Source organism: Anolis carolinensis, chromosome 6, assembly GCF_035594765.1.
Source record: "Anolis carolinensis isolate JA03-04 chromosome 6, rAnoCar3.1.pri, whole genome shotgun sequence".
In the NCBI taxonomy this organism is placed as follows: domain Eukaryota; kingdom Metazoa; phylum Chordata; class Lepidosauria; order Squamata; family Dactyloidae; genus Anolis; species Anolis carolinensis.
Genome location: NC_085846.1, coordinates 69,763,126 through 69,776,613, shown reverse-complemented (window position 1 = coordinate 69,776,613; position 13,488 = coordinate 69,763,126). Strand labels below are relative to the sequence as shown.

Here is a 13,488-nt window from a genome sequence, read left to right as displayed (position 1 = left end):
GCTACTCTGTTTCACTGGCCTCTCACTAACTATAGTTTGTGACAAACTTTAAGATTATACAGTATCAGACATAGTAAGCAGGATTATTATTCAATCTCCTTGGTCCTGCAGCATTAGGTCATACAGGAAATATCTGTATTCTCATATCGATGAGTGTTGAATTTGCTCATTAGAATCATAGAATCACAGAGTTGGAAGAGAACTCATGGACTATCCAGTTCAACCCCCTGCCAAGAAGCAGGGAAATTGCATTCAAAGTGCCCCTGACAAATGGCCATCCAGCCTCTGCTTAAAAGCCTATAAAGAAGGAGCCTCCACTTCAGTCCGGGTAAGAGAGTTCTACTGCTGAACAGCTCTCACTGTGAGGAAGTTCTTCCTAATGTTCAGGTGGAATATCCTTTCCTGTAGTTTGAAGCCATTGTTCTGCATCCTAGTCTCCAGGACAGCAGAAAACAAGCTTGATCCCTCCTCTCCATGACTTCACCTCACATAATTATACATGGCCATCATGATTCTGAACATTAAGGAAGCTATCTAACATGCTTACCCTGTTTTGAGGTCAGTGTTCAACACCTTGAATAGCTCCTTTAAAATTCAGAGTACAACTCAGAGTGGATTCATTTCTTTCTCTATTTCTCTTTACAGTAACTTCAGTAGGATGATTCTCATCGTCCCTAGCCAATCTGATGAGGAATAATGAAATTTATAGCCTAATGAACCTGTTTTATTTTATACCACCCCAATAATAATAATAATAATAACAATAATAATAATAATGTCAAAATTTTTGAAGTCAAAAATCAGAAACTCCTCAAAGCACAGCAGACAAAAAATCAGTACAAGAAAACCGCACTACAAACTAGAGCTGACAGCTGGCACAACAAAACATTGCATGGAAAGTTCCTTGACAAAATTGAAGGAAAAGCTGATAAGGAGAAGACCTGGCTATGGCTCACGAATGGGACCCTGAAGAAGGAAACAGAAGGCCTGAGCCTTGCAGCCCAGAAGCAAGCCATCAGAACAAATGCAATTAAGGCCAAGATCGAAAAATCAGCTGATGACCCAAAATGCAGACTCTGCAAGGAAACTGACGAAACCATTGATCATATCCTCAACTGCTGTAAGAAAATTGCACAGACAGACTACAAACAGAGGCACAACTATGTGGCCCAAATGATTCATTGGAACTTATGCCTCAAGTACCACCTCCCAGCAGTAAAGAACTGGTGGGATCACAAACCTGCAAAAGTATTGGAAAATGAGCACGCAAAGATACTGTGGGACTTCCGAATCCAGACTGACAAAGTTCTGGAACACAACACACCAGACATCACAGTTGTGGAAAAGAAAAGGTTTGGGTCATTGATGTTGCCATCCCAGGTGACAGTCGCATTGTCGAAAAACAACAGGAAAAACTCAGCCGCTATCAGGACCTCAAGATTGAACTTCAAAGACTCTGGCAGAAACCAGTGCAGGTGGTCCCGGTGGAGATCGGCACGTTGGGTGCCGTGCCAAAAGATCTCAGCCGGCATTTGGAAACAATAGGCATTGACAAAATTACGATCTGCCAACTGCAAAAGGCCACCCTGCTGGGATCTGCACGCATCATCCGAAAATACATCACACAGTCCTAGACACTTGGGAAGTGTTCGCCTTGTGATTTTGTGGAACGAAATCCAGCATATCTATCTTGTTTGCTGTGCCATACAATAAAATAATAATAATAATAATAATAATAATAATAATAATAATAATAATAATAATTTTGCCCGCCTCTCCTTTTGGCTCAATTAGCATATTCTTGGGAGGGAGGGACCTACTATTTAAAGATCTAGTGATGTCTTGGTGAAACATGACCAACCAGTTTGATCCATTTGAGTCATCTTCCCCCCCCCCCCCCCCACAAATTGAAGTCCATAATGTTGAGGAAACACTTGGTCATTTAGACCACAATTAAATGCATAATAATACAGGTAGTGATATTTTGTGGTGTAAATAATTAGTATTCTTTATTTTTCCAGGAATGTCCTCAGGATGGATTATTGGAACCAGTTTATTGTTCTTGTGTGCTTAACGACTTTGTGTACCACCAGTGCCCAAACTACTGGTAATGTAATATCTATAGTTCTTTGAAACCTAGTCAGATCCACTACAAGACTCTTGTTGTCTCCAAGAGGAAATGGTGATAGGTAGTGAGTATTGACAGCTGGTAGCTGTAGCTTCCATGCCAAGGGATGGTAGTAAATCCACTCCGGATTTCAATTCAAGGACCTATACAACATGATATTCGTGGGGTCACCCTCAGTTGAGAGATGACTTGAAGGTACACACACAAACATACAAGGTACTGAACTCTATCTTGAAAAGAGAGTACTATCATGGAAGCCAGTTGCCACTAGAAATGAACATAATTTATCTTCTCTGAAAGTGGCATGATGGTTCTTCATTTAGATCAGAATACGTATTATTTTCACCCACTAATAAGTCAGATTTCTTTACATCTGACTTCTGTCACTGCATTCCATGTCAGAACAGACCTCAACCATTGAATCTGCTGCCAGAAGGCTGTTAAAACAACAGGAGCTGTGTCAGAATTTATTCCAAAATTAAGGAGACCTAGATTTGAATGGTGTTTTTTTCCCTTTTCTCAATCCTCATAAATTTCATAGCTGTGTTATAAAAATGAAAAGCAATTTTTCTACAACACAAGGGATTTCCACCTGAGGGCACAGATGGAGTTGGATTTCAACTCTCATTATATCCAGCCAACATGGTGAGGAATAGTGGAAGCTGAAAGGTGCATCTATTCTACATTGTAGAAACAATGTTATGGAATCATGCAATAAGTGGCTTGGTAAGGTACTACTACTCTTTGGCAGAGATGGCTAAAGACTTTGTAGAACTACAGTTCCATATCATTGAGTCATAATTGTCAGAGTAATTTACGCAGCGCAGCAGCAGTTGGATGGGGTCAGAGGAACGCAGCACAAAGAGACATCCAGAGACTTTGGTAAAACTATATACAAGTTTTACTGTACAAGACAAACAGACTTGCAGACAAACACAGGACTTTCACTCTAGGCAGACAGCAGAACAGAACTGAACTGAACAGATGCAATCAGAAAAGCATACACACTTGTGTCTGGACACTCCCCAGTTCCAGCCACACATCAAGGTCATCACAGCTTCTCAGTAATTAACTCTTTCCAGACTATGTTACACTCTGGATGATGCAATCAGTATGCAATACAAACCAAGACACAAATTGCATTTAAACACTATCAATACACAAATCCTACATTAACAATAATAGCTAAAATATTGGAGTGTTGTGTGGTTTCTGGGCTGTAAGGTTGTGTTCTAGCATCATTTCCTCCTGACACAGATGACGTTTTGCCTGCATCTGTGGCTGGCATCTTCAGAGGATCTGATGGTAGTCAAGTAAGTGGAGTATATATACCAGTGGAATGTCCAGGGTGGGAGGAAAGAACCATTGCCTGTTGAACTAATATGAAGGGTGCAATTAGCCTGGCTTTTGTTCCCTTTGAATTGTTTGTTGCTGCTAGAACATGGCCATACAGCCCAGAAACAACACAACACTTTAGTGGTTTTAGTCGTGACAACCTTTGACAATACAGTTAAATATTGTTAAAATGTATTAATTCTGTCGTGCAGATGCACCTCTACATAACAATTGGGATATTACTGTCTCAGATAAATAATACTGCTTGCTTGGTAACAATAATGGAGAAGCAAATACAATATTCAGCAAAACAATAAGTGCTGATTAATACTTAGAATCTTATGGGGAAAGTGCTGGGAAAGAAAATAATAATTATCTTTCAACTTTGAGTGAACTTTGTTTGCCATTCAATTTTTTTTCACTGATTACAATGAAATAATAGATACAGTCAGGGCTCCACATTTGAAGATTTGACTTTTGTGGATTTAATCATTCAGCCTGGAAAACACACAGCAACCCATTCATGGATTTGATTAAAATGCCTTCTCTAGAAATTTCTTGTCCTCCAATGCAACTGTATGATCAATGTTGTCTTAAAGTTGTCCACAGAGTCATGCTGAAAGACCTAAGATTCTTAGAGAGAACATTTTAATAAAATCTGTGGGGGAAAAAGTTAGAAAAGGTTTAAAAATTCCATTACGTTTTTGGATTACAATGTCTAGATTTTTCCAACATGGCCAGTTGCCGTTCAGGCTGAGGGATTCTAGAAACTGGAATTCCGTAAAGTAATTTTTCCAAGGCCTGAAGACAGTACATAATCATGAAGGAAACAGTTTTCTATTTTTTTATCCCCAGTACTTCATGTTCAGACGTATATTTCCTCTAATCATGGTGGTTCAATCTAGTTTTCTCTGCCAACAGCCCTTTATAAACATATTCCTCATACATTTGACTAAATCTGTGCAAAAGCTATTTGAGTCAGTGGCCATAACCATGATATCACAATGAGTAACAGTACATTCCATGAGTTATGTGTTACTTGAATAGGTATTCCTTTTTGTATACTCTGAACTTTATCAATACCTTGGAAACATGGAATAATGTATTTTCTTTTTTTCAGATTGTAGAGAAGCTTCCATCGCAGACCTTGTGTTCCTGGTGGATGGATCCTGGAGCATAGGAGTGAAGAACTTCAAAACCATTCAAGATTTCCTGTACACCCTAGTTGACAGTTTTGATGTTGGAGAGAATAAAGTACGAATAGGGCTAATACAGTACAGTGATGCGCCCCACAATGAGTTCTTTTTGAACACTTTCTGGCACAAAAATGACATTCTAGAAAAGATACAGGCTCTACGCTACAAAGGAGGAGGCACCAAAACTGGGAAGAGTTTGAAATTCATGCTGGATCACCAATTCAGTGAAAAAGCTGGAAGTCGACGTGATGAAGGTGTTCCCCAAATTGCCATTGTAATAACAGATGGGCAAGCCCAAGATAATATTCGTGAACCAGCAGAGGAAGTCAAGAGCGCAGGCATTATGATTTATGCTGTAGGCATCAAAGATGCAGTTTTCTCTGAACTTCAAGAAATCGCTAGTGATCCAGATGAAATGCATGTATATAGTGTGGAAGAGTTTGCGGGTCTGCAAGGGATCTCCCAAAATATACTTCAGGTGATATGCACTACTGTAGAGGAAGTGTCTCGACAAATCACCCAGGTTTCTCCAGGTAAATCAGCAAGTGTGTGTTTGTGTGAATAGAGTCTCCCTATCTATATATATATATATAAAAGGATAATGGTGTCACTCCACTGGGCAAAACAACAAAACTAAAGGCCCCCCAACCTAGAAAATTGACAACACAACCCCTCATCCACGTCTTTACATTTTTACGCTCAACAAAGGATTCCCCTCCCCTCAAACAGGGAAACACCCACTCTTTGAAGGTCCAAACCCATCACTCTTTCATCTCAAAACACAAAATAAAGAGCAATACTCTGAAAACAAAGGAATTCCATCCAGGAAACAATCAGGGCCACCTAACACCTCCCAACAAAGGATCCCCCCCTCTAAGACACGGAACCACCTAAAAAAAGCCCTCAACGTGTGGCCGGGCACAGCTAGTGTCTTATAAGCCCCTAATCATGGTGGTTCAATTTGAGATTATCACACCCTTAGAGTTCAGTCTTAGGCTCCTTCTACAGTGTCATATAACATTCGGATTATCTGCTTTGAACTGAATTATATAACAATGTAGATTCATATAATCCAGTTCAAAGCAGATAATATGGATTATCTGCTTTGATCATCTGGATTGTATGACCCCTTACACTGCCACCATAGAGTCACCACAGAACAGAAACGACTCAAAGGCACACACCACCAATAAAACAAGGCTGGAGTGTTATGTGTGAGTCCTCCTGATTCTGTTCCACATTTCCTTCTCACTCTCAGTTCTCCCCAGTAGACCTGACCAGAAAATGCTCCATGGGCTTTTTAAAAAACATGGGAAGCCATGAAGTCTGTAGGCCATCACAGAGATATTTTTTATAGAATCATAGAATAGTACAGTTGGAAGAGACCTCATGGGCCATCCAGTCCAACCCCCCGCTAAGAAGCAGGAAATCACATTCAAAGCACCCCTGACATATGGCCATCCAGCCTCTACTTAAAAGCCTCCAAAGAAGGAGCCTCCACCACGGCCCGAGGGAGAGAGTTCCACTGTCAAACAGCTCTCACAGTGAGGAAGTTCTTCCTGATGTTCAGGTGGAATCTCCTTTCCTGTAGTTTGAAGCCATTGTTCCGTGTCCTAGTCTGCAGGGCAGCAGAAAACAAGCTTGCTCCCTCCTCCCTATGACTTCCCCTCACATATTTGTACATGGCTATCATGTCTCCTCTCAGCCTCTCAGGCTAAACATGCCCAGCTCTTTAAGCCGCTCCTCATAGGGCTTGTTCTCCAGACCCTTAATCATTTTAGTCACCCTCCTCTGGACGCTTTCCAGCTTGTCAACATCTCCCTTCAACTGTGGTGCCCAAAATTGGACACAGTATTCCAGGTGTGGCCTGACCAAGGCAGAATAGAGGGGGAGCATGACTTCCCTGGATCTAGACGCTATACCCCTATTGATGCAGGACAGAATCCTGGTGGCTTTTTTAGTTGCCGCATCACATTGTTGGCTCATGTTTAACTTGTTGTCCACGAGGACTCCAAGGTCTGTGTGCGAAAAAGGTCTTGGAGTCCTCGTGGACAACAAGTTAAACATGAGCCAACAATGTGATGCGGCAGCTAAAAAAGCCAATGGGATTCTGGCCTGCATAAATAGGGGTATTGTCTTTTTTTGCATGAAAGACAAAACTTTATGTATGCCATTCAGCCATTTCACAACAAAGTTCTGGGCAAGGATGTGTGTAAGAAGGGACAAACAAAAATATCTCCTATTTTTAATTCTTTTTGAAAAGTGTTTCCCCCTACTACCATATTTGGACATTTGGGGCCAAATTTATGGATTTTGGTATGACACATTGATAAGTTGAGCACAAATTAACAAAGAAGGGAAAAAGAAGAAACACTGGGAAAAACCAGCGTTGACTCAGAGGACAAACCACCCCTGACCACCATTGTAATTTCCTTAACAGGAATTTTAAAATGCCAAGGTGAAGAAAGTAGGGATAGTGCTTCTTTTAGTTTTTCATGGAATGGACTAAGCACTTGCCTTTTGCCACTCTACTTAGAGAAGGGATGGATTCCTTTTTTCATAAGGGTTAAAGTAATGTACCCACGTTGAACCGTAGATATGTTGATCAAAGGTTGATTTTTTGATGAATGCATATATAAGGTCTTTTCTTAATATTTCACTGAACAAGAATTGTAAAAAGTGCAGAAGATATTTTGAGCCTTACAGTAACTGAGGACGTCTTTAAGACTCCAATTCTACACACTCCCCCTTCAGAGGGAATCCCATCAAATACAATAGGGCAGGGGTCCCCAAACTAAGGCCTGTGGGCCGGATGCGGCCCTCCAAGGTCATTGACCTGGACCCTGTCCTAAACTTTAGACTTAGAGTTGACCTAAATCTACCTGGTCTTTAGAGGTCTCTTTGCTTACCTATGGTCTTATGAGATCGTCTAGATGGTCTTTGAAGGTCTCTTTGCTTAGCTACGGCCTTATGAGACCATCTAGGGGGCTTTTGGAGGTCACTTTCCTTAACTATGGTCCTATAAGACCTTCTAGATGGCCTTTGAGGGTCCCTTTCCTTACCTGTGGTTTTATGAGATTGTCTAGATGGCCTTTGGGGGCCCCTTTCCATACCTATGGTCTTATGAAACCATCTGGATGGTCTTTGAGGGTCCCTTTCCTTATCTATGGTCTTCTGATGGCCTTATGAGATCATCTAGACGACCTTTGAAGGTCCCTTTCCTTACCGATGGTCTTATGAGACCATCTAGATCGGGGTCCCCAAACTAAGGCCCGTAGGCCGGATGTGGCCCTCCAAGGTCATTGACCTGGCCCTTGTCCTAAACTTTAGACTTAGGGTTGAAATGACTTGAAGGCACACAACACCAACAATCCTAATTTTGGACTATTTCATCCTAGTCCGGCCCCCCAACAGTCTGAGGGACTGTGAATCGGCCCTCCACTTAAAAAGTTTGAGGACCCCTGCAATAGGGCATAGTTCTCTGTAGATATATGAAAGGACTTCATCATATGTTTTTCCTTCAACATATGGGTTTATTTGTGGATCTATTTGTCTGGAAATAATCTTTGTGCAGCTATTCAGAACTATTTGTGAGAAAGGTACTAGAGTGATGCTGGCTGCTCTGGTTCATGTATCTTTCTTTAAAGAATCTCGACTCTTTTCAGACTTTCCACCAGTGGCATTCCAAGATTATTTCCATCGAAGTGGGAGTAAGGAGAAGTCATATTGTAACAGATTCACAGGGACATATATTTTAATCTGATGTTTAATAAAATGTTCAAGATCTGTATCAGATCTGCCAGCTGCACAAGTTGTGATACATCAGATTGAAGAGCCAGCCACATATGACAGTTTGACAAATGTTATTTTTTTTTACTTTCTGTCTGGGAATGCAAAAAGCAGTGGAAATATCTTAATACCTTGCATGTTACTATATAACCTTGACGGAGTGTTTAGGCGTCTCTTTCATCCCACTCTTGTACTTTGGTGTGTATTAAGCAATCACTATTATTTAACTCAAATCTTAAAAAAAATCTGCACTAAAGTTTACAGAATCCTGCAGTCAATTTAGTCACGTTGCTTGAAGGTTTCTGGATACTGTGGCTCAAGGCCCAATTCCAGTGTTTGTCTGAACTTGGGTAGTGGATATATTTTAGTTGGGCCTAAGAATGGGGATGTCAATCTTCATAATTTTTACTGCTTAAATCCCCACACTGAGAAAGTCATTCAAAAACTATGTAGTTTTCAAAGATTATTCACACTTCAAGACTTATTCGGTGCAAAAATCCACATTTTGCATGCAGAAAATCAACAAAAAACAACATTTCCTTCTTTCAAAAATTATTCACTTTTTAATTCAGATTAATTCCTGATCTGCAAAGATTCTAGCTTGACTAAGATGCACTTCTGGAGAAATCCATGTTTAGGATATTTTAAAATACTTCTGGACATTTTCCCATCCCTAACAATATGATTTAGATCCACACAAAGTAACTTTCCCACATTTTTCCCCACAGCTATTTCCTTGGTACAGTAGAGTCTCACTTATCCAACAAAACTGGCCGGCAGAATGTTGGATAAGCGAATATGTTGGATAATAAGGAGGGATTAAGGAAAAGCCTATTAAACATCAAATTAGGTTATGATTTTACAAATTAAGCAGCAAAACATCATGTTATACAACAAATTTGACAGAAAAAATAGTTCAATACGCAGTAATGTTATGTTGTAATACTGTATTTACGAATTTAGCACCAAAATATCACGATGTATTGAAAACATTGACTACAAAAATGCGTTGGATAATCCAGAACGTTGGATAAGTGAGTGTTGGATAAGTGAGACTCTACTGTACTACCATATTTCCCTGAAAATAAGACAGTGTCTTATATTGATTTTTGCTCCCAAAGTTGCGCTAGGTCTTATTTTTAGGGGATGCCTTATTTTTCCATGAAGAAGAATTCACATTTATTGTTGAACAAAAAAAGCAAACATTTATCATATATTGTATAGTGGTTGTTATCACAAACCCGCATAACCAGACAAACTGTGAAATCTATCAAGAATTTCTTGTTACTACCATTATTTCCATGTACAACAATCTATGGTATGTACACTTACCGATCCTGCATGCTCTGGTGTACTGTTCAGTGGGCATGCTTCCAAACAAAAACTTTGCTAGGTCTTACTTTTAGGGGAGGCCTTATATTTAGTAATTCAACAAAAGCTCTACTAGGTCTTATTTTCACGGGATGTCTTATTTTCGGGGAACAGGGTAGCTTTGGTCTAAAACGTAGCTAACAACTTTTCTCCATCTAAACAAAAAGTCTAATTTGGGTTGACTAAGGAGCTATTAGAATGTTTTTCAGTTTGGAGAAACTAGAAATTACATAGATAGTAAAAGACTAATCTTTTTTTTTTCCTCTTTCCCCCCAAAATGTCTCTGTTATTTAGTATGCCGAAAAGCCACTGTTGCAGACATTGTGTTTTTGGTGGACAGCTCAGCCAGCATTGGCCTGGAGAATTTTCAGAAAGTGAAAAACTTCTTGTACACACTGGTTTCTAGCCTTCACGTCAGCCAGGACCAGATTAGAATTGGGCTGGCCCAATATAGTGATGACATCTTTATGGAGTTTTTACTAAACCAATATTCGTTGAAAAATGATATTCTGGAGCAAATACAGGATTTGCCTTTCCGAAGTGGAAGAACTTACACTGGGGCTGCCTTGAATTCCATCATGGAAGGCTATTTCATTGACTCTGCTGGAAGCAGAGCACAAGAAAACATCCCACAAATACTCATTCTACTCACAGATGGGGAATCGAATGATGATGTCAAAGTTCCAGCCAGCAAACTTAGGGCAAGAGGAATCTCACTGTATGTGGTGGGAATTGGTGTCCAAGACACTGCTGAGCTTAAAGAAATTGCCAGCAGGCCTTTTAATAAGTTTCTGTTTAATATTGATAATTTCGATATCCTGGAAGAACTCTCAAGCAGTCTTCTCCAAATGGTGTGTTTTGCAGTAGAGAGTCAGATTAAAGGTAAGTGAATTGGTCTTTTGTGATGCAAGGAGGAGTGTCTTTGCTTTTTAAGTGTTTAGTTTGCTTTGAGGGTGCAATCTACATAATTTGTTTTTTTAAAATATATATATATTATTATTATTATTTGAGAAAAAGTTACAATTATATAAACATATTCTATACATTTCCCCCTCTTTTATTGCAATAATGGTAAAAAGAACAGATTAAACAAACACATTTGGTACAACCCTCCAAAAAGAAGGAGGATTGGGCCTTCCAAATTTAAAAAAATATTATGAGGCAAACCAATTAAGATATGTAGTAGAGAATATGATGGATGGAGAAAGTTTTGAATGGATGGAATTGGGGAATAAGGCAGTTGAGTGGAGAAAGGATAACATATTCTTTAAGGAAATCTCAAAGAAAGAGATAAAACAAATTGGAAATATATCATTAAGAAATATAATGGAAATATGGAGTAAATATAAAGGACAATTAATTAATAAGAATTCAGTTTTAATGCCAATAATAATGGAAAAAAGATTTCTCAAAGGAACTAAAAGAAACACTAGATAAAGAATTAGAAAAAAGGGAACTAAAAAGGGTAGGAAATTGGATAGAACAAAAAATGGACAAGGTAAAAATGAGAGAAGAATTGAGAGGAATAAATATTTCTTGGATTCATTGGATTCAATTAGAAAAATGGAATGAAAACTGGTGGGCCCGAAATAAAACTGGAAAACAAATAACTCAATTTGAGGAATTAATAATAAAAGCATTAAAAAGAGAAAATAGTGAGCCATTAAAAGGAATAGCAAGTAAAATATATAAAATACTAATTAAAGGCCTAGAAAAAAAAAGAAAAGATTAACATTAAGAGAATCATGGGAGGAGGAATTAGGAACAAAGATAACGGGAAAAGAATGGGAGGAGATATGGAAAACAAGACAATTAAAAACCATGTCAATTAGAATAAAAGAAAATTATTACAAACTAATTTGGGAGTGGCATTTAACACCAAGAAGGTTAAATATTATGAATAAGAATAATAATGAAAAATGCTGGCGAGGGTGCCAGGAAATTGGAACCTACATGCATATGTGGTGGGATTGTAAACATGTAAAAGGTTTTTGGGAATTGGTCATAAGGGAAATAGAAAATATTATGAATATAAAACGCACACGGTATATGTGTGTGTGTATATATATGTGTGTGTGTGTGTGTGTGTGTGTGTGTATGTATGTGTGTATATATATATATATATATATATATATAAAATTGTTGTAGTTGTTCTTAATTTATAGTAATAATTTCACCACAAAAGCGCACAATAATAATGGTTGTAATAAATGGAAAGCATAATTTCAAAAAATGTGACCATACAAATGGCTTTAACTTCATATTAGCATTTTAAAAATTCTTCTATCTTTTTTATATAGCATTCACGAAGCAATATGCTGACATTATTTTCCTTGTGGATTCTTCTGAAACAATGGGACCCTCAAACTCTGAAGAAGTTAAAAAATTCATTGCCCAGATTGTTGAAAAACTGGATGTCGCCACAGACAAATACCAGATTGCCTTTGCTCAGTACAGTGAAGAAGGGCAAGTAGAATTTTTGCTGAACACGTATGAGTCCAAGGAAGATGTTCTTAACCATATTCGGAGCAATATCACATTCAAGGGGGGCCCTCTGCATACGGGGGAGGCCCTGAAGTTTTTGCATGAGACCTATTTTACTGAAGAAGCTGGAAACCGGTTTAAGCAAGGAACGCCGCAGTTTACAGTGGTTGTCATTTCAGACAAATCTGAGGATGATGTCACGGATGCTGCCAAAGTGCTGAAAGATGCAGGAATAAAAGTTGTAACAGTTGGCGTCTTAAATTCTGATCAGGAAGAAATGGAAAGGATTGCTACTTCTCCCTTGGTTTACCAGGTCAATGATGTGCAAAACCTCAATCAGCTTCACAAGAGCATACTTGATGTTTTTGAAGTACCAGTTCAGCAGCAGTATGAGGTTGCCATAGATGCAGAAGCGCCCGCAGGTACCGTTATGCCATGAAAGAGAAGTCATTACATTGTATGAAAGGAGGCAAACACTATAATTAATTCAACCTCCAGCAAAATTGCTGTTTTTGTGGTAGTATATGGTTCTCTGTTACTATTGTGAATATCCCTCATTTAATCACGTTCCTTGAACCTGAATGTCATGAATTTTTAAAAAGAGGTTGTAGAGAAATGGGAATACAACGAAGCAAAGTATCATAAAGACCCAAGGCGCTGTGGTTTAGTTTCAGTAACTCTGATGATATTGCTTACATTATAAAGATAATTGGCACAATGTGAATAGTCTAAATTCCATGTCTAAATTCTGTCTGCTCTGAGTATAAAATTAAAACTGTGCACACTTCAATTTCTCTTTATTTTCTTGGAATCAATTCATATTTTATTCACAGGCAGAAATTGGATTTGCTTCTTGCCCATCATGTTTTTCTGTAATCTTAAGATAAGGGTATCTGTATTAACAAAGACAAGGTGGACACACTTCAGGAGCCCACCACCCCAATCTGCCTATTCTTGGCCGTTTACAGGGATATATGTCCCATTCCAAGATTACTTTTGAGCAGAAAATGCTCATCTGCGTAAAGTATTAACAGACCACTTGACAATTTTTGAAATGAAGGGAATGAATCGCAGAACAGGAAATGTCCACTAGATGACTCCAATCTTTCAGTAACTGAATTCTCAAATCCTTCATTGTGAGGAATTTGTATAACCCATCCTCACAATATGTTATTATTTACCTCA

General features: G+C 38.7%; 1 protein-coding gene across 2 annotated transcripts in view; it reads left to right on the top strand.

Annotated features, from left to right (window-relative positions):
- The first annotated feature begins 2,022 nt into the window (after positions 1-2,022).
- Positions 2,023-13,488, top strand: part of LOC103279150 (collagen alpha-6(VI) chain) — a 99,900-nt gene continuing 88,434 nt past the window's right edge. For both annotated transcript variants that reach the window (XM_062958015.1, XM_062958014.1), the window contains exons 1-4: positions 2,023-2,107; positions 4,584-5,192; positions 10,114-10,701; positions 12,120-12,725. In XM_062958015.1, the coding sequence (XP_062814085.1) occupies positions 2,035-2,107; positions 4,584-5,192; positions 10,114-10,701; positions 12,120-12,725 (1,876 nt within the window). In that variant the 5' untranslated portion in view covers positions 2,023-2,034. The remainder of the gene's footprint in view (positions 2,108-4,583; positions 5,193-10,113; positions 10,702-12,119; positions 12,726-13,488) is intronic.